At 48.0% G+C, this 27,037-nt stretch overlaps 1 protein-coding gene across 1 annotated transcript; it reads right to left on the bottom strand.

Moving 5' to 3' along the window:
- Positions 1–1,496: 1,496 nt before the first annotated feature.
- On the bottom strand, positions 1,497–26,425 carry LOC142996574 (supervillin-like). Its single transcript, XM_076147534.1, has 37 exons — positions 26,403–26,425; positions 26,169–26,317; positions 24,901–25,738; positions 19,698–21,005; positions 19,136–19,324; positions 19,021–19,058; positions 18,861–18,916; positions 18,546–18,682; positions 18,336–18,431; positions 17,213–17,534; positions 16,442–16,507; positions 15,080–15,803; positions 13,376–13,859; positions 12,391–12,517; positions 11,483–11,536; positions 10,656–10,733; positions 10,138–10,279; positions 9,953–10,048; positions 9,726–9,806; positions 9,382–9,559; positions 9,121–9,293; positions 8,756–8,911; positions 8,381–8,517; positions 7,738–7,885; positions 7,507–7,652; positions 7,201–7,376; positions 6,532–6,691; positions 6,136–6,415; positions 5,752–5,903; positions 5,559–5,664; positions 5,202–5,409; positions 4,925–5,058; positions 4,658–4,813; positions 4,406–4,549; positions 3,940–4,061; positions 3,681–3,836; positions 1,497–2,378 (listed from the first exon to the last, which is right to left on the bottom strand). The coding sequence occupies exons 1-37, from the start codon at positions 26,408–26,410 to the stop codon at positions 2,292–2,294; spliced, it is 7,812 nt and encodes a 2,603-aa protein (XP_076003649.1). The 5' UTR covers positions 26,411–26,425; the 3' UTR covers positions 1,497–2,291.
- Between the last annotated feature and the right edge of the window lie 612 nt (positions 26,426–27,037).

Genomic DNA, 27,037 nt, shown 5'->3' with positions numbered 1-27,037 from the left:
GGTTCAATGCTGATCATTTAGATTCAGACGGCTGATCCTGTTTTACATAATTCATTAGTTTAATAGCTGTATTACTTGTTACCTGAGGTCCCACAAGGTGTCATGTCAGCCAGTTTACACAAATATAAACAGTATATATGTTTGTAAATGAATGAGAACCAAATGTGTCCTTCTGGACAAGAACTAATCCCCTCCTGTGATCGCTGAAATAACAAGTCCCTCTAAACTACTCCAGTAACTGCCCAGAGATTAGGTTTACCAGGTAACCTTAGCATCCAATTGCAATGCAATCACAAGTCACAAGGAAAATAAAAACAAGTTCCCAATGTACCCTAAATATGGACAGGACATACCTGGAAAGTTAGCAGACAGCAGCAGCTTACACACAGTGTAGTCAGGGAGTGCTGATGACAGAATGCTGCAGGAGCTCCTTACTACTCCCCTTGAATATCCAAACCAAACAAACCACCGCCCGAAGTGTCTTGCATCTTTGAGCATTGGATTGGCAGCTAGACCCTAAAAGGTCATACAATGGGGTGCTAGTTGCTGCTGATGTGTTGCATCGTACCCATTCTGAGACGTGTTCTTGCAAAGACTCTTGTTAAGCAGTTTCAAGGTGGGCAGAGATTCAACTGGAGCAGGTGGTCGTTGCACAACCAGACCTGTTCCCCATTCCTGGCTACATGCAGGATACAGATGCTGACTCAATGTAGTGAAGGGAGACCGACGGACAGGTGTCTGTCTGAACACGAGTCTGAACAATTCCCTGTGATAGTGCCAGTAACCTCTCTGGGTTGTGTCAACATGTATCAACATGTTTATATGAATTTGATACTCATAGTGTTTGCATCTGTATTGGAAAATGCAGGAACTACAATATTCCTATAGGTTGAAGTCTTGATTGTGTAAGTTCTTGCCAAAATTCATTTGGATCTTACTTTCAGTTAAGCAGGTAATTCATTTACTCAGTTAAGCAATTCATATTTCAGTTCTAAAGGAGCCGTTTTAGGCAGCACGCTCAAGTTGCGTGTGAGTTTATGGGTAACTATTTGGCAGCTCTACCTGGAGCTCATCAAGATATGCATCTTAGATACGTCGGGGAATGAGAACCTGAGTGAACTCGTCTCTTGATGAGACGCCAGAAATAATGATATGATGTAGAATCATTCATGGAGGGACTAACATGACACCACTGGACAGATGTGCTTCTTCAGGTCAGCTTGCCAATAACCACTTTGACCCTGTGAAACGTGGGTCAACACTTTAAAATTATCATCTAACTCATCCCACTTATAATATTACAAGAAAGTGTCACTGCTGCTTTAGAGTATAATTCCACACATTTCCTTTCTAACGTTACACACTGCAGCTCTAAAGGTTCCATTTGTGCGTCCCTCTGCATTCCCCATCCTGTCCTTTATGTCGTATAACGTGTTTGCAGGAGTCACAAACTGAGTCGCCTGTTTCATTTGGGCATTGTCATGATTTAATCCACTATGTCTTATATCACAAAGAAAGTCTTTAAAAATGCAGACTAGAATTTCTGTATATAAACTGTACACAAAAGCAAGGCACTATACATTCAAATTCATCAGGATGCCGTCGCCCTCTGGTGAAAGTCACAACTCTAGATTACAACCGTCACCTTTGTGCTCGGGTCACTCAGCAAGTCAGCGTCACCTCAACTGTTTCACGTGTCGCGTTTACGCAATGGGAGAATTCGCACCCACAGTTTTCCAGACACTGTAGTCAAAAAAAAAACAACAACAACAACAAGAACAACACACGTTTCTCTCTCTCTCTCGCTCTCTCTCTCACACACACACACACAAACACACAGGTTGGGCCGAGTGAGTGGACCTCATCCTGCTCCTTATGTGCTTTATGTTTTCAGGTTGATACAAAGTCACATGTGTGCGCCTACCACATCACAAATGCGCACACAAACTTTATATACAGTCACGCACACACACCAACACACACACACACACGCCAACCAAGCTTTCTAGGGTGCACTTTGTCTTGTCCATGGTATGAGCAGAGGGTTAAGTGCTTGTAGGCGACTTCACATCCACACGTACTTGAAATTGAAAAGGTAAAATACGACTAAAAGCAAGGCTAGTGCATATGGAGTCTCATCCCTCCTTCATGTGTTCAGATCCATGTAATCCCCCAGCATGTTCCTCTGCCAACGTCCATCCACATCCAAACTAAAAACAGCTTCACGCCACGTTTCCTCTCGCTCCTCCTCCTCCTCTTCCTCTGCCGTCATCTCTTCGCGCACCATCTTCTTAAAACAGTCCTTTGGCCTTCTTCACGTTCACCTGCTTCCATCCCGGCAGACATTCGTACTCCTCTCTTGTCATTTCCAAAGCTTCCTGCAACAGAGAGCACGTTTTCTGTTTGTTGGTTAGGAATGGACGAGGACGCATCGGACCGGGACTTTGCTGAGGTTCAGATGTCTCTAATGTTTTATCTGTTTACATCCTGGAAGCTTTTTACCGGAGCTGCAGCTGCTAAAGAAGAAGAACGTGATCGATAAATATTTTGTCTAGGATCCTTTACTTTAACTTTTCAAAACCCAGTTCCGCGTTTATTTGCTGCAGTCCTGATTGGAATCCATAAATTCAGCACTCTGTGTAAACTCTCACGTCTCTGAGGCGCCGCCCGCTGGTGGAATCTGATTGGACAAAAAGATTTGAGTGGCAAAAATGTCTTCCACTTTCTCAGTGGTTTGTTAAGAGTTCACCCAAACCTCAGCAAAGCTCCTGTTTGACCCCAGGAGGACATGAATCAGCGCCCGGTGCATTGATGTGAGTTGAGAGGAAAGTGTGTCAGATAAAAGGTGTGCAAAGAGAAACAGGCCAGTGTGGAGCTGAACAGGAAGGCGGTGCCAAAGCCGGATCATTACCTCAATAGATTGATTGAAACAGGAGAGTTTGAGTCGATGATGTTGTACGAATGAAACGCTGCTCTCTGATTGGTGCACATTACTGCATAGATGTGGCTCCTTCTTATGGCCATTGTTCTTGTGTAATATTGTGGAGAGTTTGTGTTGGACATTGTCAAACCTCCATGTCTACAGCGACTGAGCGAGTCTTTGGTCAGACTCCGCACAGCCCCGCACAGCCCTGCATAGAGCTGCACAGCCCCGCACAGCCCTGCATAGACCCGCACAGACCCGCACAGAGCCGCACAGACCCGCACAGAGCCGCACAGAGCCGCACAGAGCCTCTCCCCTCTCCTACACCACCTCCCCAATCAGCGCCACACTGCAAGAAGTTATTCAGAGTTTTCAGAGGGCCGCGGGCACAATGCTGACGTGCTGCAGAGGAGAAGGAGGTGTGGTCAGTGCTCACTGGACACGAGAGACTCTCCTTACCTGAATCCACCTACAACTTGGTCTGTAAGGCGAGAGTTAGATGGTGTTAGGACGGGCGACAGGAACTAGAGATGAATTTAAAGGAGATGATCATGACAAAACTAAAGTGCCAGACTGGAACCATTAACCAGGGAGCTTATTCACATGTTAGTGATGATTATTATATTTTTGTGTCAGCTACTCGACAAAGAGCTTAAGTCTCTACTGCAAAATCTACTCTCCGCAAATTCTACCTGCTGACTTTTCATTTAGAACCTATTGAACTTTAATAAACGAGCATAAACGCTGCTGTGCTGACCTCAAAGTCCTGGTTGGACAGGTAGATCTCCAGGCGAAGGGGGTCGACTCCCTCAGGGAGGGGCCGGGCCTGCAGCTGGGCCAGAGGGAACGCGTTCTGACACAGCCGAGCCAAGACGTCCTCCACCAGGATGATCTGGTTACACACCTCAGCCTCCTGCAGGCGACGTGGACCACAGAGGGGGAAGCTGCGTTAGTGTGTTCTCGGTCAAAACTGTATGAAACAATATCACACACCGACTTTTGTGTGAGTTGCTAACCCGCTCTGTGATCTCAGCCACGTCCTCTCTGTGCTCCCAGCTGGGAAACATGTTGGTGAAGGTTAGCGGCTCCAGCCCAGCGTGGATCAGATACGACTTCTGAGGCTTCTTCTCGTTCTTCTCTGCAAGAGAAACGTCAGCGCAGCAAACCGTCAGATGAAGGCACTTACTGCCAGGTCAAAGTTCACACTCTAATTAAATGCCTTCTAGTTAATGTCAGCCTGAATGCATGAGTGCTTAAATATAGCTGCAGCAAAATGAATGGAGCAGTGTGAAAACGTTTGTGGTGGTTGTTGCCACATTGGCAGTGTGGACAACAGTTTGAAGAATGAAATGGAAGATGTTCAGATAGACACATGTTCCACTTCTACTCTAGTTACACACAAGAGCAAATTTCTCCAATTCCAAAAGCAATTGTGCTTCTTTTCTGAGCCTGAATTGTTCAGTTCAAACGCCCTCGCCCGACCTTTGCAGTACTGCAGCACGGTCTCCATGGCACACTTCCTGTCTGCGTCCCAGCGGATGCGAGCCGAGCCGGGACTCTCGCTGTCCTGTGGCCACCAGCCCTGCCACAGGTAGACCTCGTGGAAATTATCCACCAGGAACAGTGCTGTCACAGAGAGAGGGGGAGATGTGAGGTGGAGGGCCTGTGTGTGTGTGTGTGTGTGTGTGCGTGCGTGTGTGTGTGTGTGTGTGTGTGTGTGTGTGTGTGTCTCACCAGGTTGTGCTGCGTTATAGAGATCCTCCTGCAGGAAGGGCAGAGAGCTGATGAGGTCCGGACCTCTGGATGGGTGGAAAAACTCTGACGCCACAAATTCTCCCGATGAGCTGTTCAGCTGGAAGAGCCGGGGAGTGAAGTTGAATTTACCAGGATCTGAAGTGGAGATCAGAGAAAATGGGAAAAGGATCACAAACGCATCATTTCCACATATGTCCAGTCGAGATGTAATGTGTGCTCCCTTGTGTGCGATGCCGTTGCTTGTACCTTGCAGCATGCAGTCGTAGGCCTTCCTGTCCTTCCTCCCCAGTGCCTCCCAGAAGCCTGTGGGCTCCATCCCCTCGTCACACTCGTGCACGGTCACCTTGCTGCTGCTGTGAAGACCTGCTTCCAGAGGACGCCTGAGGAGGGGGGGGCAGAGAGAAAGACCGGTCATACCTCAATCATGTTTATTTACATCAAATTCACTGATAGAGGGGGCGACATTGCTCTTTGTGCCTGTTTGTCTCCCTCTCTGCTTGGGACAATCAGTCATTGTACTCACTGTTCCTTGATCTTGAGCGCTGCGTTTTCCCCCACAGCACGAGTGTGCGACTGGGTCTTGCAGCCGTGCCACAGGTAGATGATGGCATTGTTGATGTTGAGCAAGATCATGGAGGCCCGGGAGCGCAGGCTGCTGCAGTGACAGGCCACCTCCAGCAGGTGGCCCTCCTCCGGCACCTCGCCGCGCACACAGTACAGGCGCCACTCATCTGTGACACACAAACCAGCAGGTGTGTGTGTGAAGAGTGTGAAGTCGTGAGTTAAACTTCTACACATGACTTTAAAATGAGTGAAAGTCTGATGAATACAAGCAGAATATTATTATTGCATCAGCTGGAGAAAAGAATCCAATGCTCACTCTGGGTGTTCTCTTCCTCTTCCTCCCTCTTTCCCGCATGGATAATCATTCCCCCATTGAAGCACTGCAGGAAGCACGGAGGCTCCTTCCCTTGTTGTACCTGCACCTATTCAATAGAAACACAACTTAATGGAGTATTTGTGTTTCTCCGGCTGGCTGTGAAAGATCAAACATAGTGTGAAGCGTTTCCTACCTGTGCTCCTCTTTCTTCATCCAGTTCCACAGTCATCAGCGCTGACGTTCCTTTCTCACTGACCGTAGAGTGTCGGCCCTGCCAGAAGAAGTAGCAGCACTTCTCCTTCCCGGGCCCGGTGCTCCTCGCGTCAGGGTTCTGCCTGCGACCGACTGGGATGAACCGAAACACACAATGCAACATCAGCGAGTGGTTGAGAAAGTGGAACGACACGCGATAGTTCACTGCATCTGTGTTTACATGCGCTTAGTGGGTCTGAGCAACATTAAGACAAATGCAACGTTATGACTCATAAAGACTGTTGATTGAAAGTAGCTGTTTCTTTTGTTGAGGTTGTAAGTGAACTCTCTGGTGTGTGAGTGTAGTGACACCACGTTGACCAACCTGAGGTGCTGACCATGTACTTCCACTTGACTACATAGGCGTCTCCCTCGTGGAACTGGCCGATGCTCTGGCGAGGCAGGCGGCTGTAATCAAACTCCAGTATGTGCCAGACGTCCACAGCCACTGTGCTGACTTCCTGTGACCTCATGTGGTCCTCGCTCTCCACGGGGCCGTACCCACGGCCCACGTTAACGCCGTCCAAGATGGTGGAGATGGATGACTGGAGGACGGGCAGCATCAAAGTCGCATCGTAGGGCAGACACGCTCGCCCGGGGGCTTCCTGTAGAACAGGATGGAGAAAGAAGTCAAATGATGTAGTTTGCTCTCTTCTTCTGGCCCTATGGAGACAACATCAATATCAGCCTGTTTGGTTGGTGTTCATAATAATAACAATACCTTCTGTTCAGGCAGACTTGGTGACGGCGACTCGCTGACGTTCTTTGGCGATGGCGCCTTTACCTCTGTCCAGTCAAGGAACTTTTCCTTGAACAGGATGGTCTCATTGTGCTCTGTGAGCCTCCCGAACACGGCCCAGTCCGGCCGGCCCTGGCCCTTCCTGTGTGGACATGACATCATTTTCAGATGGCAGTTACAGTTTTTGGCGTGAGAGCCAGTTGTTCCACATGTGGTTTCCAGGCATTTTCTGCCTTCACACTGACTCAGCTCTGTGTCCCTGCTTAATTGGCTGCACCTGATGTTTATAAACAATCAACAGCTTCAAATTAGCTTTAGCTGTCACTCAAACTGTCCAACCTGTCTAGCAGTACAGAGTCTTTTAGTTTGTCTAGTTGTCTGTCTAGTTTTGGGGGTTTTTTTGTGCGTAGTTCGTCTAGTCTAAGTCTAATTTTGTATCCTAGAGATTTATTTACTTAATTCTTACAGCTACGACATAAAGGAGCAGATGGTGGTGCAGTGCTCTAGTCCTGAAGGAGCCTATTTGAATCAGGCTAAAAGAGGAAAAGCAAATGCAGCAAACTGTTTGTCACTGTCTGTGTGTGTGTGTGTGTGTGCGTGTGTGTGTGTGTGTGTGTGTGTGTGTGTGTGTGTGTCTGCCTGCACCCCCACCTAGGTATGAGTGCGTTGCAGCCTCCGGGGTCCAGTGGGTTGATGTCACAGCAGGTGTAGTCAAAGGTTCCGTTCCAGAGATGTTTGGCGAGCTGGAAGGCCACCTTCCTCTGGGCGAGCGTCACCTCCTTGCCGTGCCACACATACACCTCGCTGCCGAAATCAAACACCAACACCTGCAGGATGAACAGTGAGTAAAGAACAATCAGTCAGGTCAAACACACCGACACCAAATTTGTCCACTGCTGCTGCTCTCTCCTTCATTTACAGCGATCAGAGGAGACGCTTCTCTGGACTGACTTGTACCTCTTTGGGTGCCAGCAGAAAGCTCCGTGGGACCTTTCCCCACTCGTCATCATCGGGAACCAGTTTATCCTCCAGCAATCGGAAGATACAGTTAGTTTCAACGATGGCGTTCTCAAACTGTTCATCTTCCTCGGGCGGGCCTGCCGCTGTTTCCACAGACAGAAGACATGACTGAGTATCTGCATGGAACCAAAAGTTTACAAGACAAACGACGAAGCTGTATGTTCTCACGTTGGTACAGAGCCTGTCCACCCAGGATGGTCCAGAACTCCTGCATATCAGGACCCTGTGAGTTGACACCTTCCTCGAGGGTCTGCACCTGGTTTGCCCTGCAGCCCAGGTCCTTCTTCGTCTGGATGAAAGTGGCCAGATCCATTGCCTGTAGTCCAGAAAAAAAACATATTGCACCCTTTCTTATTGTGCACTTAAGACAGACCTGCCTAAACATCATTCTATGGAGGAAACACAAATGTCTCTTTGTCATTAGGTTGATGAAATGCATTGGAGGTGTAAATGCTGACGGACTGGAGACAAAACAAAGCGTGGGGCTTTGTGTGTGAAATCATAAATAAAGTGAAATGATTCAACGGCACAGAATGTGGAGGTGGAATACAAAAACACGTCTAGATGGATCTCTGGGGAAAAGGAATATGTGTAGGCTAGCCAGAGAGGTAATGTGTGTGTGTGTGTGTGTGTGTGTGTGTGTGTGTGTGTGTGTGTGTGAGAGGAAGAGAGAGAATGAATCCACTTTTCTTCTTTCCTATACACAAAAATTACAATAATAGTTCTACACCTACACACCACAACTGAAGCTCTAAAGAGTATAGGGCGCTGTGTGTAGTCGCGCGCGTGTGTATGTGTTGTTTACACTCACCTTGGCTTTCTCGATGACGTTGGAGAACTCGCCTAACCAGACGAAGCAGTGCTCAGGAGTGACCAGCAGGAAGCAGTCTCCGCTGTTTAGGGACGAAGCTCGTGGCTCCACCAGCCGGGTCTGAACGTGGCGGCGACCTGGAACAAAATCACAATCAAATCAATCAAATCTACAAAGTTACTCCTTTATGTCACACAGGAACGCTCAATGTCAGAAGGACGATACCAGCAGATGACCGGATTGATATCAGTTATATCATTAGGGAACAAAAGATCAGAATCCATTTTCATCACCTAACCCTGAATGTTAAAACGTTCAGAACACTGACGCGACTGACTGTGCTGTATATAACTATAGAACACAAAGGTCTCTTACCTTTGATTTGCATGAGCATGAGGTTCTTGTAGGGCAAGGCGCTGTTGTTGGACGTCTGCTCTGAGATGTTGACGCTGCGCAGACTCACGCTGCTGAAGTTCTCCTTACTGGCCAGACCTGCCAGAGCAGCTTCTGAGTACTCAGACGTCTTGTTCACTACAATGACAATAGTGAACGTTTCTATCAGCACACAAAGCCACAGAAGCAAGACGCATGCTCAGTGAGAAGAAGACATTGTATAGTCAAGCAAGCGACAAACTACGCTGAACTACAAGTGCCCACAAGTATCTACTCTTTTCAACCTGAGCAGGACAAAGAAGTTGTCCATTTCAGTCTTGTCCCGTTGTCCATCAGCATCTACTCACTCTTCTCTGTCTTCATCCTCTTGCTCTCCAGCTGTGCCACGTTGAGCCTCTGTTCTGTGTACTCGTGTCGGATGTCCTCTCTGGCTGCCAGGATCTTCAGGGGGTTTCTAGAAGCCTGGACGTTCCTGGACGGACGTACCGATCTCTTATGCTGCACCATGGCCGACGCCAACCTGGGGTCATAGAAGCCATGGAGGTATTAGAGAGCTGCGACATGCGATACGCACAGCACAAGCGATAAGAGCTTTGCCATTTGCTCACTTGGGACTCTGAGAACCAAAGATGGCGTCAAAGTCATCGCTGAGCTCGATCCTGGTGGGCATGCGGGGGAATTCAGCAACGTGTCGGTAGAACTTGGAGAAGATCTCGTCGTCCAGCTTCATGACTTCCTTCACTGCTTTCTCAGTTACAGTCAGGGTGGTCTCCTGCAGACTAGCCACTGAGAAAAGCAAAGAGTGTGAGAGTTTGTTGCTACAGCAACATGGGAATAAAGGCCATGAGTGATTCAAGCTTGGCTGGTTTAAAATTCCAGACTGTCCCTCACTCAGCAAACCTCACTGGATGAAAGAAAAACAACAATCGCACGGATTTGAGGACGCCTGTACCTTTGCTGTTCAGGCGTCCCAGGAAGTTCTCCAGCTTGTCGAGTTTCTTGTCTGATTCCATGTCTGGCTTGGCCTCAATCTCTAGAAAGGCAATAATTCTGTCTCAATAACGACGAAAAAAACAAAGTGACACCAACTTGTTGTGTAACTGATTGTGCTTCTACTCCTGTCAATTGCAGAGTTCAGAAACGTGATGGAGCATGATGGTTATGACGCAGCACTCTTACCCTCTTGTGGCTTGCTGATGGCAGGCGTGCCGCTTTTGATTTTGGTGCAGATGGGCGACAGGATGGGACTGATGACGGCAGACGAGGCCGCCAGACCTGCGGACAAAGAGCGCAGCGTTTCAACATGGTGGAACGCGACAGAGAGGACTGACAAGACGCGAGCAGACCTCTGACCGCGTGCTGACCTTTCTTGACCATACGTGCGGCCACTGTGTACTGGTTGGAGTCGTTGGCTGCTCCGTGGCCCTTTGTCTTCCAAGCATCCTCGCGAGTTGAAATCATCTGTTTTCTCTCCTCAATGCTCATCTGGGACTCCACCTCCTCCCTCTTGACAAAAAGAGAAGATGAAACCCCGTGATCATCGTCATATAACGATGCGTTCAAGTGCTTGAGTTTGTCTGAGACTCTTTACTTGTATTTTCAGTCACGTTGGAATCAAGAAGTGACGTTGTGGAGCCAAAACAAAAACGTGCATTACAATCAAAAACACCGCTCATCTCTGTTGCAAAACCTTATGATCACACGCTAAGGTGAAGGCTTCATCTTCACTGAACCTCCTCGATTCCTAAGGGAGCAATTACTTCACCCAAACAACCCCCAAAATAGCCTCACACACACACACGTAGGCATCAACCCAAGCGAGAGGAGATTAGACCTCAGAGACATGCGGCCTGTGGTAGCGTGCCAGGACACGTGTCCTTACCTGACTGTGATGGTCAACGTACTGACACTTTTGGCCGAGCGAGATGGGAGGAGAAAAGGTGGAGGAGAAGACAGGCTCCTGGAGGAGGCAGAGTGGAGCAGATGAGCGGAGCAAAAGGACAGTAGGAAATGGGAGGCAGAGTGAGGAAGCATGCAGACAGAGGAGGGATGCAAAGATGAAATGTCACTGTGTCGTCTATTTAAGATTTAGCCCGAATGTCAATCACACTTCAAGTCATGAACGGCTGTTGTTAAAGCTCATATCATGTCACATGCCTTCTGTGCGACACAATTAAATGCAGCTGAAAGGTGAGGGAAGTAAGCGTGACCATTATTTTCTGTTTTGGAGTCAGGTCCACTTTTAACTGACTTTCAAGAAGACATAAATACTTTAAATAACCTAGTTTAGCTGTTTTTAAATGAGACTGCAGCTTTTGTGTTTCTGCCAATTAACTTTGCACTTCTTTGCTCACCAATCCCTACTATGTTGTAGTAATAGGTATAGTAGTTCGAGTTCTTGTTTAGACTATTGAGCAGGGTTTGGGTTTTTTCGGCTTGGACTTTTAAATCAATACATTATTCGGAGCCCAGATTATTGAATGCTTCTCTAAATCAGAATCAGCAAACATGCAGGAAAGCTTAGATTTGCAGTTTTGAACACTTTTACAACCCACCGCTTCATGTTAACGGCGCCACCAAACACACACACACACACACACACACACACACAGACACTCTACACACAAAGCTGTGATTGGCCAACGCAGCGCCTGCGTGAAGCTGATTGGTTCAGGGGGGTTTTGGTGCGCGGCTGCCAACAGGGCTTACCCACAGCTGCTCAGACACAGACACGGCCGAGTAGTCTTGAATGACCACCCCTTCCTCCTGAGGGGTTAAACACAGGGGAAGTACAAGGTCAGAGGGACGGGGACGGGGACAGGGACGGGGGTCCCTGTCCATGTCAATGTTGCCCTAATGGGTTTAGGGGTGTGACTGCCTGCAGGATTTCGTCTAAGCAGGCAGGTTTGACAAACAGAATGTTAATGTGACGTAGACAAGCAGCAGGAAAAGGAGTTATTGTCAAAATTAGTCCTCAAAGTCTGTCATCTGAAAGTGATTTTCTGGGGAGATAGCTTATGAACTCGATTCATTTTATGTTCTGTAAAATTGGAGCATTTTTGGTTTTGGCAGAATATCGTAAAAATCATCAAAAACCCTCCAACTTACAAACAAATGATGACAGTGTTGAAAATCATCAAGGCAGCATCAGATTATTAATACATTCTAGCTACTGTCATATCACTAGAGATCCACAGAAATACACTACTACTGCCAATTCTCTGAGCAGCTTGGCCCTTGTGGCTTCCTGGGCTGGATGGACGCTGCCCTGATCTGGACCACTGGGCTCAAAAAAGGGTGAAATGAAAGGAGCACTTAGCTGAAAGAGTGAGAACAGAGGCTGGCATGGTAACCCTGAGGGATAAGGGATGTAATGTGGCGCTGGCGTTTACTTTGGCGAAGCTGTCTAACCCCGAGGCTCCATATAACACAATGTGGGGAACAATTTATTTTTTAAAAAGCAGGCAGTGTTCTCACCAATTACATTATTTGAAGGTAAACAAGGAATTTGTCCAAACTGTTATATCCAGCTGTGCGTATATGTGTGTGGTGTTGCTCCTGTGTATCCTGGGTATGACAGCGTGACTTTCTGCTTGTTGTTGACACTGGAGACTGACCTCCTTGTGCTCCGTGGCCTCCCATGACTGAGCCTCCTGCTCGGTGGACGCCACCTTCACCACTTCTTGCTTCTTGTTGATCCGGTTCCTCCAATCCTCCTCGCCACTCTTCTTCAGCAGCGCCACTCTGAGTGTGGACAAATGGATTAATGAAGAGGTTTTCATTGACGGCAATGCCAGAAAAGCCCAAAGATAAGTTTCAACATATTCTGATGTGGAAACTAATTGTAAAATAGCAAGAAGAATGCGCAGAGCTCTGACAGAAAACAAACATTTATGTCACCGGACGGTGAACTTTACCGCGGTGCCAAATTTGCTGAGAACAGTGTGTTTGTGTAACGGGGCCCTTTGGGTTTCTCTGGCACGGACGACGGTGAAGAACACAGCGGTGCCAATTTCAAGGAAAACAACTTGTGTGAAGAGCTGCTCACTATCTGAACACCATTGCAACCAACTAAACCTTCTTATCCAGGTCATGCACCAATAAAATCTTTCCCCGGTTGAGAATGGGATCAGAGAGTTTTGCTGCACAGCCAGCAAAGTCGCCGTTCGCCGAGTAACAGTCATGATGGATGGCAAAGGGACGGCGGAAAGTGTGTCATGGTTGTTTCTGCTCTGTAAGGCGGACAGGGCAGAAATGAGGGCAGCGCCATGGATCTGGTTCAAAACACTCTCAGCAAACACTCTGCTGCTAAAAATGAATCTCCTGCCACCTCTAAAAATGTGAAATGGTGAAGCAAACCTGCAGCACAATGTAGTGAAGACACCAGTGCCTGATTCTGTCACACATTTCACATTTCTTGGCCGCTGACTCATCCCAGTTTTTGTCTTACATAACGTCAAACCCTTGTGTATTTGTGATTAGAATCAGAGTGGATTTGTTTCCACAGAAGGACAACGGGAACGCTTCGCCCGGCGTCACTTTACACCCTCGTGTATCAGTCACTTGATTACAACACGACTACAACCTTCGTCTGCCGCTCACCTCTCTCTGATGGACATCTGTTTAATGGACATGCTTTCAGACAGCTCGTCCTCCAAGTCTGTAGGGAACAGCAGATCTGCAGAAAGGACGCTGTGCCTGCTGAAGTCTTCGCCGTGGTCCAGGGGCAGGGACTGGGACTTGACCAGCGCCTGGGGGAAGGAATGGGGCTTGGGTGGCGTCTGAGGGGGAACTTGGGGTCTCTGCTGAAGATGGGGTGGCGTCTGCGGGTGTGGCTTAGGGAGCGGGAGGACGAGCCCCTGAGGTTTCGGGTGGGTTTGCGGCGACTGGGTGAAAGGTTTGGGGTACGTCGGCGGGGGCTGGGGGGGCTGGGTGTAGGACGGAGGTTTGGGTTGGGTCGGAGGGGGAAGCTGGGTTACTGGCTTGGGAAGCGTGGGAGGAGGCTGGATGCCTGACACATGAGTGGCGGTCCGGGGAGACGCTGCGGTGGTCAGCGGTCTGTGCGGCTCAGCGGGTTCCGCCGAGTCTGAAGGAAAAACAAACACAATGTGCAAAACATACACATGGGTCTCATCTGGCAGGAAACGCATCTTCTGCGTCAAAAGCATTGACTGTAGAAATCGTCAAAGAGGTGCAGTTCACAGTCACTGAGGACCTAACTAATGCTCACAACTGATGTGCGTCTGTATCTGTCTTATATAAGTCAAACAGGAGACAGCACGCAATAGAAAAAATGGATTTCAATCTGGTAAAAACACAAATATGCTGGAAATGTGTGTGAGTTTATATGAACATGTTGCTGACAGCGTTTAAATGCACACAACAACATTAGGTTACTGTAAATGAGAGTAATCAGTGTTCATCACATACAAAGCCTCCTGTGTGTGCATCTACGCTTTGTGTGTGTGTGTATGTGTGTGTGTGTGTGTGTCTGCGTGTGTGTTTGCTTGCAGACTACACTTCAGTGAGTCCAGATCCAGATCTTAGCAGAGCCGGACTAAATAAAAGAGTCCAGGCTGCACACAAGGCTTCCATTGTGTCCTCTCTGCCCTCTACCTCAATCGTGAGTACCAGCTGATTGTTCTGTGCTCTTTCACAGAGAGCTTACATCTCTCCGTGTTCAGTGTGTGTGCATGTGTGTGTGTGTGTGTGTGTGCATGGGAAAAGACCACCCCTGGACACACTCTTCATCAGGACATGAAAGCAGGTCAGTCCCATTACAGTATGTCCCACAGGCATGAAATTGTGAACAGCAGCCACAGCCCTTAAATAGGCCGTGTCAGGGATGAGCACGCACACACACACACACACACACACACAGATATCAAAATCTTAGGTGTGTGTGAGGTGACAAACACACATGTCATGTAAAATGCTTCTTTTGCAGACAAAGGAGGCCGTGAGGCAAATGCATGGAAAAATATGGTAATTAGATGCAGACCCTCTCTCTCTCTTGACACACACACACACACACACACTCCCTCTCTGTGTATTATCCAAATCAAATAGCCCCAGCTGGGACGAGTGTGTGCAGCCGGCAGAAAGCAGTCATGCGTGGGAGCAAACTGCATAAGGCAATGAGCATAATGAGACCAGCCACTTTCTCCCTTTCCCTCCTGTCACTCCCTGTTCCTCCCCACTTCTCCTCCTCCCTCATCCCAACTCATCTCCTCTTTTCCCACCTCTCTCTTCCCCATTTTCTCCCCTGCCATCCATTTTCGGTGTAGCTTCAGAGCAGCCTCCTACCTGAGATGCCTGTCTGGTTCCGTCCGCCGCTCCTCTCGGCGTGCTGCAGCTCCTGTGTAGAGGAGCTGTGGGATGGAGAAACCTCTCTCAGGTGACCTCCTCCTCCTGCTGCACCTGCACCTCCTGAGCCTCCTCTCTCCCTGCTCTCCTGGGAATCTCTGTCTGTGGCTCTCCGGCTGAGGAGAAGTTCCGGTTCGGCAGAGGGCTGAGGCTGATGCTGATGCTGAGGCTGAGGCTCCCTGTCCCTGTTGGGGGAGAGTGGCTTTCCCTTACTGCTGCTGCTGCGTTGGCTCTCTCCTCTTGCTCCTCCCCGCTGTCTCCCCCTCACCTCCTCCTCCTCCTGTCGCTCTCTCCAGCCTTCCTCCACTTCTCCCTGTTGCCTGTGACCACTGGAGGAGCGTGGGGTGGGAGCCGGAGGAGCCCCCCCCCTCTCTCGGTTGTCAGGGGAGGAGGAGGAGGAGGGCTGAGGAGGGTGGCTCGGGTCCCTGCTCTGGGTCAATGAGAAATACATTGGCGCCCTCTCCTGGTGGCTGGGAGCAGGGGCCTGTTGTTGGGCAGGGATGTAGGTGGCGGCTGTGGATTTCCCTTCATGGTCACCGTCGCCATGGCTGGCAGGCGGCGCCATGGTTACTGCTGTGACTGAAGCTTGAGAGGTGACGGCCGCCACAGATCGAACGAGGGAGGCGGACAGGGGCTCTAGTTTGATGCCTCCTCCATTCCGCAGCTGCAGAAAGAGCAGGAACATTAGAGCCTATTGAATACAAACACTGATGGGTGGGGAGGAGAACAAATAGGGGGATGGGTGGGTGAGCCGATGGATGAGGGGGCAGACGGCAGTCAAAGCAGAGGAGGAGAAATAAACTGAGCAGTAGTTTTCACTCAAAACAAACTGAACAACTTCATAAAAGCCACAAACATCCATTACTATACAGAACATCTCATCACCAGCTGATCTTATCTTTCATTTGTTTTTGCTCGCTCCTCAGCATCGAAGCCAGATTTGATCTCTTCTATATTCTCAGATTAAACCTTGTTTTTCTAACAGAATAAGCCAGCATGCACCACATTGCATTCAAATGTCCCATGCTTGCTATGCAGTAAACAAGCATCTCAAAGAAGCGGCCAAGGAGCAGAAATGAGGGTCCAGAGAAAAAAAACATGGCACCAGAAATCTCCCTCGTCTTTAAGTTTTTAGGCCAAAGCAAACACTTCACAGTCATTTCACCCTTTTAAACTACTGGCAAACTTGCATTTGCGACCATCAATGTGTTTTCAAACGGCCACAGGAAGGCGATGACGCTCACTAGCAGGCTTCTCTAGAACTCTACACAGATGCAACCAACCAGAAGCAGTGAATCTTACATGTTCTCCCTGATTGGCTTCTAAGTCGCCGTTACACTCTGGAGAAGTGACCCCTGGCTCAGCTTCCTGTGTGACATGTATGGTTTTCAGTGTTCAGTCGTCAGGTGACCAAATGCTCAGACTCATATCATGTTTGTCACTTTCTTCACTGACAGCACTGTAAGGAATCCTAGCATGTAAACACTCTTTCAACATATTGAACAGTGTGTCTGCGTAAACGTATTTGGCAACGCTTGGCAACGTAAATGGGAATCAAATCCCAGCAACAGGCACACAGGGAGATTCAATGTCCTTCCTAGAACGTTTATGAGCCAGCGTGATGAAATCAGCTGTGCCTGCAGACCGTGTTGAAAAGCAAAAGGGGGAATGAACTGTGTGACCTCAGTGAACCGTGTTGTTAATCCCCAGAGGGACACAGAGACTGCAGGGTGAAGAAATGTTGATGCATTAAGTGTGAAGGACCTGAAAGTGACTCGTGTGGATCTGCAGGCCACATGGAAAAGCTCAATCAATCTCAGATACTGATACTGAAACTTAAACAATGTTATGGACGACGTGAACACATTTACATTGAGTGTCTTCATTGTACAATTGTGAACTTTATATATACGTTCAGAAATGTGTCATGTGTAGTTTCCTGTCCTGTCTGTCTGTTAGCAGGACAGCTCAAAAAGGTATAGACACATTTCAATGACAGTTGTTGGGCAGGTTGGTCCTGAATTTTTCTTAAAAAATGTTGATAAAACATTGAATAGGAACAATCCTCTGTACCTGATACACCTCTCCCTGGGTGATGGGCTGCGTCTGGAACCGAGCGTTGGCCCTGCGCTGGCGGGTGTCTCCTCGGGCCCCAGGTGCCCCGGTTGCCCCAGTCTCGGCCCCCTCAGTAGTTTTGCTCTTATGAGAGAGGCGGTTGAACAAGGCCATCTTTTCGGTCAAACTTAGGCTGGACAGGTCAGGCTCGTCTGGGTCAAGCTGTTGACCTTCCACCGTGCCGCCCGGAGCTTGAGCTGCCCTCTGAGGCTCCTGGAGCTCCTGGTTCTCCATCTCCTGCTCCTTGACTACTGAGCCTTGCTGGGAGAAGGTCTGGAGGCTGGGAGGCATGAGAGGGAGTTAAGTAGAGCGACAGGTTAGACACATGCATGTGGCACTGATCACAGTCTGATCACAGTGGCTACAGTAAGCGTGAGGGGGAAATACAATTGAACTTATCCAGCCATCAAAAGATGACTTGTTTACTTTTCATGTAGCAGCATTATTTGGCAAAGTATGTGAATGTCACCATGGTAACAGAGCTATAAGTACATCAGTGCACACGTGAAAAATAATCATAATCGCTCTCTCGCTCACTTTATGATCCATATTGATCAAATCTCTGCAGACTTGAGAGGACTTGTGATCCTCTTAGTTCTCAGCTGTGTGCTAAGTTAAACCTCGGTCAGTAAACAAACTGCAGGACACGTGTACCCAGACCTGCTGAGGGCTTTAATGGGCTCAACCTGTGACCTTTACGTAAGACATATGACCTGTGTGTTCACTGACATTTACTGACCTGTGCATGAGAAACACTGATTGCGATAAGAGCAAGGAAAGTCCTGAATGAGCTATTGTGTAAGCAGCAGCACCCTTCCCCTATAAGGTGCACACGTCTATGACAGGGAACGAAGCGACGCGTGAGGTGGCAGAAATAGCAAACTAGTAAGGAGAGATGCATGAACGCAGACAGCTAGCGGAGCAGCCAGGAGAGGGCGCTGGAGTATAACGTGTTTGTGGTTCAGTGAGAGTGCAAATCATTGGGAGAAACTGTGAACATGTGATTAACTATGAATAAACTCTCCTATGATGCTGGTAAGAAAGGTCAAGAGAGTAAACTAAGAACTCAGTCTGCCTGTACCTGAAGTTTGTCACGCTGGCGCTGACTATAGTGGGGCTGGGGACACGAGCAACAGCACTGGGGCTGCCCGGAGGTTGTGAGGACATGACAGGATCACTAGGAGGAGAGGAAATGATTGTGAAAAATAAATATTGTCAATGAGAAGGGAGAGGAGAGGAGAGGAGAGGAACCAAAAGTGAAAGCATGAAAGGCAAATGCATAAAGTCCAACCTTGCAGCATTGACCACCTCCCTGTTTGTGACGGGCTGTGTGTGTGAGCGGTCCTGAACTCTCCTCAAGCGTCTCTCCACGGCGGCGTTGCGAGAGTGTGGTTTGGGAGCTCCTCCATCTGATGCCCTCTCCAGATCCTGGGGGGGGGGGAAACATCAGCAAAACATGAGGATTCCTGATTGTTTTGATGCTGCAATAATCATATAAGAAGTATCCAGACACACACACACATATTTTTAGATGAAGTCATATTCCAAACAACGATCTCATGCATCTGTCCTGATTACTGGGATGTAGTTAAAGTAGGAGGTTTACCCTGAAGAGGGACCTCTTAGCAGCCACGCTCATCTTGGCTCTATCGTCTAGTTTCCCTTCATCGACTGAAACAGCAAAGAATAATGTTACAAGGCAAAAACAGTGTCAAATACTGAAAATACAGCCGCTATATACATGAGGAAAAGGGCAGACGACTTACCTTCAGGGTCCTGCAGCTGCGATGGACTCAGACGGGCCCTAAGGTCAACAAACATCTATCAACCACAGCATTGATAGATTATGGATTAGACTTCTACAGTAAGGCCTTCCTATACCTGTCAGACTCCAGCCGCTCCGCCGAGGTGATTGGCTGAGTCCTGAACCTCTCCGACATGCGACTGTCCCCTGGGGTGATGTAGCGCCGAGGCCTCCGAGCGCTCCCGCCCCGCTCGCTCCCGCCCCGCTCGCTCCCGCCGGCAGGGTCGACCTCCATGGTGGCTGATAGGTCGACTTTAGTGGTCTCACTTTTGGAGACAACAAGAGAGGAGAGCACCGGTGAGAGATGTGATGTGATTGTTGGGTTTTGATGCTGCTCGTTTTAGTGGATTAAAAGGAAACGGCACTCAAGTTAGAAGACGTGTACTCACACATTCACACTGCCACATAAGCCGAGCAAACCCAACTGTGACGTTATCAGCCCCACTCAACATGCAGCAGCAATCCACTGCTATAAAGACACCATGAACACAGTATTTACTACTTTTGCCACATCTCATGCCACATAAGGCCATTCTATCAGCATTGTTTTGCACATTTTGTATTACTGTGACATGGGAACGGCACACGAATGCAGAGTTAGACACCAGTTCAAGACAGTGCCCATGCTAGTGGACCTACAATTCAGGCTTCCGGTTGGCATTTTCCAGATAAGAGTGCCGTAGCTGTGCCACTGACACCCTCGTGTCCAGGGTGCTCACGTCCCCATTAGCCAACCCGCCGTCCCTGCCATGTTGGCCTGTCGGCGCCGTCTCTCTGCTGGCAGCTGCCCTCTCCATCCGATACATTGAAGAATGCTCACTTACTCCAATATCCGACATGGAGCGGGTTCGTATCTTGGGTTTGGGCCCTCCGCTCGTCTCCATGCTCCTGTGTTTGGCCTGGGGCAAAGATGAGTCCTTCTGGAGGTAAACAGCTGAGTCACACTGCTGCCCCGAGGGATCCTGTTGTTTTTGCCTCGGCAAGTCATAATCTTGGTCTATTTGGGACTCTTGGTGTTTTCTGTAAGAGCCCTCCTGCAGTCGTGTAAGCTCTTTGTCTTTAGCTCTTGTCTCAGACTCTTCTTGTCTTTGAGACTGTTGCTGTCTTCGGCGCTCGGGTGGGTGTCTGGAGAAATCGTACTGATGCTCCATTTGAGTATCCTGATGATGGATTGGAGCCCCATACTGTAGCTTTTGGGGGTTGTGTTGTGGTATCGGGAGCTCATGATGCTGCGTTTGAGGCTCTTGGTGGCCCACAGTATCTGAAGTTTGCCGGTGCCTGGGCTGTTGGTGTGGAGAGGAGTGAGAATGCTCCATGGATCTATGTGTCCTCTCGCTTTGACTGTCATGGCTGGAGAGGCGCTCTTTTCCTCTGTCTCGCATCCTTTCGGCCGTTCTCTCCCTCCCCCTCTCTCTGGGTCTTTCACTACTCCAGTCCTCCTCAGCTTGACTTGCCATCCTCCTCTCTGCGCTGTAGCCCTGCCAGTCCATGTCTTCATGCTGCCCCCTGTGAGGATCATCCACACTTTTCTCTCTGCGGCGGATCTCTGATGGCAGCACAGCCTTCCTGCTCTTCAGTAGACCCTCTGTATGGGCCTCTTCCTTCAGAGCCTGCCTGGCCTCAGACCTAGCCTCCCTATGGGCGGCATGCATTTGGTCAGCACTCACTCTCCTCCGTGGTTGTACCTCTGGAGAGCAAGGTAGTTGAGCGCTGGATGCTGGAGCAGGCATGGCTAAATAGGGCTGGTAGTCCAAATCAAGTCCAGCATGGTAGTGGTCAGGAACTGAGGGTGGGTGGACAGTTTGGCCGTGGTTAGGCTGGTGCCCTGGACTGGGCTGATGCTGGGGACCAGTCCGTTGTTGTCTGCTGGCCTGGTGGCTCTCTGGACTCCACTCAAGGGGCCTCTGGACAGATTCATCCCTGGATAATCGTTCCCTTACACGGATTCTTGAGAGAAAGGAATGGACAATGGACACTGAAATTGCAGTCCCAGCTCACCAGGTTAATGCCAAGATGGCTGATAAGTCTGACAAACAAACCAGCCACTAATCAAATCTAAAAGTTTTGAAGTAAAGTGTTAATTTCCACTCAACTTAAATTAAAGCACTGCATTTAAATGGGGATGTAATTATCATCAGTTTAGTGTGAAATATGGCAGACAATGTTACCACATCATATTTTCACAGGACCAATATGACAAATCCAACATCCGAGTCAACTAACAAAGTCAACTAGCAGCATGCTATGGGTATAGATCTGCGTTTTATGCCCATTTGACTGCCTGCATACGACAGAAGTAGCACACCGACCGACGTATCTGCCACTGCTGGAGTAAATTTGTCTTCCACACTAGAAGCATTGCTGCTGTGGGCAGAACAGAGCACTGAAGATATTGTTCAAATATCCATGCTATGTTATATACTCAGTTCTTGGCTTTCCTGTCACAGTGCAGGTCTGTGTATGATTTATCATTACATCAACAGAACCTGCAAGGGATTACTTTGCCCTGCACATTGAGCTTGCAGCAGAATGGGACACATCCCTGGGTCACACCAGCGTGCAGTGTGAATGCTGTGAACCTGTTAACAGCCGCACCGGAACAACGGATACGTTGGCAGTGTGAAACGAGCCTTAGCTCAAACTCCTCTGTCTCTGATGTCTCCAAGCCAAAGAAGAAAGCCAAAACATTTGAATCGGTGACTCCCTGACCCCCACTAGCCAAAGTTGCATTAATCTCTTTGTAAACCACTAAGCCAGACATAATTGATGGGTGTCTGCTTTATCTGACTTGGCATCTGACTTACACAGCGCTCATGCTACATGAGAACACACTGTGACCTAATACCAGCAAGGATAAGCAGCTCAGCAGGCCACACATGCAGTCAGTGCCAGTGACATACTTTGGCAATTTACCTCAGTGATACAAGTTGAGAAACCAGAATGCCCCACTGCTCCTCAGTGACTATCTTGATAACACAGAGTTCTGATGCTGAGAATGCAGGTTTACTTTGTGGATTTGACACCAGAGCAGCAATTCAGTATTGAACCTTAAACATGTCGCCAGTTCATTACCATGCTGATTTTCATTGGTTTTACCTGAGCCACGCCTTTCAGCGAGTCATAGCTAACAGGATACTAGTGTGCTCCTGAACCTGACGAGGCTTTATGAATGAGCTCCAGCTGTTGCTCCAGTGAGAAGCATGTAATATTGCCTGGACGCTTTCATAAGCAAACCACTGCCATTCAACATATTATTCTGTCTGAACCAAACCAGCCAGGCTTTATTAATGCTCTGTGAAAAGGCTTCTCCAGACTAAACAGAACTCTGTAGATTTCACCCGACCACACAGCTCAAAAGTCCCCGTGGGCCTTCAGCCTTTCACTGCTAATCAGCAAGCCAGCAGGATCTCATATCTGGGTCGCTGTCTGACACAAAAATAAATAGCTGCTCGAAAGGACTCAGATGAAACGATAATCACGTTCCCTCTCAACACAAATATATCAAGATATTAACAATTCAATCATACATGTAAACTCCTGAGGAAATGTGCTTTATGCAGCAACACTGTCAAAGTCTCTGAAAGGGCACCAGAGTCAGAGGATGTAATTCATAGGGGGATAACAGCCCAGTTTCTGAGACAGGGCCACGTGAGCTGAGTCAGTTGGTGCATGATTGACTGGGTCAGGGCCTGGAGCTGACTAATGTTCTCACCCTATAAGCTGGGGCTCATAGAAACGATTCCTTAGCTTATGAAACCCAGGCCGCACTGCCTCAACAATGTGGGGAAGCATTGTGTAAATGAAAATGGTTTCACAGAGTTCCCTGTGTATTTATAGAGTTCTCCACATCACGTAACAAGAGAGTTATAACACACCACAGGTCACAAATCATTAAAGTGATCGTATTAAATGGAAAAAACAAAAAGGAGAGCGTGTGAGCATTAAATCTTTGGATAATTAAAGGTCAAAAGTTTGAAAGTTTAGTTGGGAAATAAAGGGTTATAAGGAAAGGTGTTAAGGAAGGATTTGGATGGATGGTAATCAGGTATATGGACGGGGAACAGGTGAGCTACACATCCACCGGGGATTTGTTTTAAGGGATTTTACTGGTCAATATCTTTGACAGAAGAGATATGTAATGAAATTTTAGCCTTTTAAATAAAAAAAAACAACAATGAAAGATAAAAAAAAGAAAGATACAAAATAGCAAAAACAGGCAGTGATTTACTTAAATATGAAAAAATTGATGGGCAATTTTTGAGAGCTTTATTATTAAACCCAAAAGTAGTTGTAATGCAAACTGCATTAGTTATAAATGTTTAGTTTATTCTCAGCGCTAATGTGACCAACTGGATTGCAAATAATGTGATACAAACTAAGAAAATAAATAAATAAATAATAAAAAAAGAAAAATGTAATGGGGCTTTAGCTTTTTACATATTCTGATGAAAGTGCCATCATCATATATAGTGATTGATACTAATTACATGAAAATAGTTTCAACCTGGTTTCCATTGGACACATTTAAATAGATTCATTGCCTGCTTTCATGGTGCCATCATTCCACACACAGCTACCCGGTGGACATGTGCTTATTGGTAGTATCGTCAAACCCATGACCCCCTGCACAGAGGCTACCTTGAAGGCCAGCTGATTGCCGTGCGAGTGTCACTCTCTGAGTCTGTGGCAAGAGACCAGTCGCTCTTAGACAGGGCTGCCAGCCTATGGGGTGACAATGTCAAACACCGAGGCAAATTGACGATCATTTGTCAAAGTTTACGGCTATTTTCAGGCACTGTTGGTGTCATATACTGTAATCTGATGGCGCATGGGATCAGCTTGATTCCTATTCCGGTAGCGGAGTCATGTTCATAATAGAAAGTGACAGAACCTCTTAGCTAACGAAGCAAGCTGTGTGAAATCAGCGCACAAGCAGGGAAACTGTATCTCTTTAACAAACCATCCCAACCATGCTATCCGCCCTCCCCTGAACAGGACCCTTGCCCCTGATGAGCTCCCCAGATAACCTTCCCAATGTGAAACTGGAGCAGGCGTGACAGAGCTGAACCCAGAGTCTAGAAAGATCTCAGTACTGGCATAGCAGTGGAAGCAGCAGGTCAGCTAGCAGAAGACAGCGCGGACAGCAGCAATTCACTTTATCACTAATTAGCTTGCTGCTGCTAGTAACTACGTCAAGCTTCATACAAAACAAATAATACATCAACAGGAATCTGATAACGTGAGAGTGCTACAAAGGCAGATGTTGGCCAATCCCATATCTAACAAGAGCTGCTGTTGGTCTGCTTTCAATGATACCTCACTGCCTAAACTCCCACAGAGAAATTAACTAACCCCACAATGACGAAGGCTCCAAGGATGTGATTGGTCAATCGCTATCACGTGACACCAATTTGTCGTACCTTTACCCCTAACCACCACCCTCTCTCTGGCCGTATTCTGTAGCTCTTTCTGGAGGATCCCAAGATGTTCCTAGGCCATGTGGGATATATAATCCCTCCAGCGTATTCTGGGTCTGTCCCGTGGTCTCCTCCCACTGATCTTAACCCTACAAATGTACAAACTGTCAGTATTCAAGGGTTTTCTTCATTTCTAGGAATGTTCTTCCGGCTTCCCCCCATATTGGCTACAGATTATGCATTCAATATTCATGAGCACCTTTGCTACAGTAGGATTCATAAATTTGCCTCACAACGCCCTGCTGACTCAACGCTCGTCATGTGAAAGCAGCCTCATTGGTCAACAGTCAAAAATCCATTGTTGAACAAATGTGACTGGTATGAACATGTTTTTGAACGTTATATTCCAAGCTTTGTAAACTCACCCCTGCCTGTTGAGGATGCTCTGGGCCTGCTGCTCTATGAATAAATCCCCAGGCGAGATACCGTAGCGAGTAGAAGGCAGGGAAGCCCGGCGGGCGGTGCGCGGGGAGCTGGGCACTGCTGCGATGCTGTAGTCCCTGGTGGAAGTAGGGCTTGACGCCTGGTAACCGGCATCCTGTTGGTGGTGCTGTTGCTGTTGCTGTTGGGGCTGGGGTGGATGCTGCTCCTGGGCTCTGGATCTGGGAGAGTGCTCTTGAGACCCACCACGATGTGGAGCCCCAGAGTGCTCCACATTCGTCATCCTCTCTCTCTCAGAGAATCTGCTAGATCTGTCTTGTGTATGGGGAGGAGCTTGATTTGTGTGGGCGGGGCTAGATGTGGAAGTGGGGGTGGGATCTGGGTGAGTCCGCATGTAAACTCTGCCAACTCCAGCGCGGTATGGCACCCTGGGGTCCCGCCCTGGTTCCTCCATTTCCTGCCTGTCTCTGTCTCGCCTTGTAGAGTGTTGTCGGTCAGAAGGTTCTGGTTCGCGGCGGGAGCGGTACCTGGGTGTGTAGTCCATGTCCATTTCCTGGTCCAGGAGGATGCCGTAGCGCTCTGATAGCTGGCGGCGGCGCTCTGCTTTATAGCGGGCAATTCGCTCAGCTTTGGAACTGAGGCTGGCGGGGTCTGTGGAGCCAGAGGTAGGCACAGATGAGGTGGAAACTGTTACTGGCTCCACGTAGACCAACACTGGATCTGGACGGCCGCTTCCACCACCACCCTTGACATGGGGTGATCTGTCTGGAGATGACACCTGCTTCTGTGGGGCCTCCCTCTCTTCTCGATTGTAGCGCCTCACTGTAGATAATGGTATAATATACACTAAAGGTTTATCAACAACATCACTCAGCTAAGAGCTCTTCTTAACATGCTTCAAACTATTTACGTCACAGGTTTTGCAACATGCAAGAAGGCCGACTATATATTTCTGTTATGTTTACATGTTTACATTCAGCACACACAAGGTGCCACAGACTAGCAACCAAGTCTGTTCAAGGGTGTGTTGAGTGTAATTGTGGATCTACAAAAGAACTTTTCCTAGCAAGGCATGCAAGCGTTGTTCATGATGACTCTGTAATTATCTAACAAAAGCCAATTAGTCTCACACATACGAACAAAACACACAGAAGAAACCATGTACTGCAGATATTATCATTGGTAATTATCTGTTTTTGTTTTTTGTGATATAAGATCTAATTTAAAACCATTAGTTGCGTGCCATGCTTACCCATCCCACAAGGCTCACAGGGGTCTGAGGCGCGGGTGTAACGTGGTGGATCCTCCTCCAGCATTCTGTTGGCTACCAGACCACCGGGCATTAGTGGCGGGGGAGCATCGCCTTCAATCCCCTCCAGGCGTCGGGCTATCCTCTCCTTCCTACAGGGGGCGAGATTTAGCAGCTGTTTTCTGAAGGTTTTTAGATGTTTGAAAGAAACCAATTTATTTTGAACCTCTAAGATACCTGTTCATTATCAAATCCCCAGGGGCCGGTTCCTCAAAGTATTTCTTTAATTCTGAAACTGGGCATTAGAAAAGAAAATTCAGTTGGATAAAAATTACAAAGTAAAAGAATTTTTTACATTATTTAGCAAAGTAAAGATATTTCATGCAAACCCTTGGGAAGAGCACCCAGAAGCTTAGCATCAATATCGGACACGCTCTTGACCAAGGTGGCCCCGTCACCCAATGAGAAGTCACTCTGGAGACTAAAGGTGAAAGCAGAGCAGAGTTAGCTGCTTCTCAACCACAACAAGATGTTTAATACAAACGTTAGATAAACATCAGCATGTCCCGACTCTCCAGCAATCTAGTTTACATCAGTATTTGTCAGCAATGCATTTTCTCTATCAGCGTTTAAAGTAATGCTAAAGGTAGCTTGGCGCTACAAGTTCCTGGAGGAAGCTTGGCTCTTATTTCCATGTGAACAGTGTGTTAGGATAAGCTTATGCAGGCATCCCCAGCTTTTAATGCTTACTAGGCATAATAGGTTTAAGCACGGTAGTAAACCAATAATCCCATACCTTCCCTACATACACTTATAGTGATGACAACGCAAATGCACAGCAAAGTTTCCCTATGCTACTCTGTGTCTTTAAA

Source organism: Genypterus blacodes, unplaced genomic scaffold (genome assembly GCF_046128005.1).
Source record: "Genypterus blacodes isolate CSIRO-AG114 ecotype Tasmania unplaced genomic scaffold, CSIRO-AGI_Gbla_v1 ptg000005l_1, whole genome shotgun sequence".
Lineage (NCBI taxonomy): Eukaryota > Metazoa > Chordata > Actinopteri > Ophidiiformes > Ophidiidae > Genypterus > Genypterus blacodes.
This window is presented reverse-complemented; position numbering and strand designations above follow the sequence as displayed.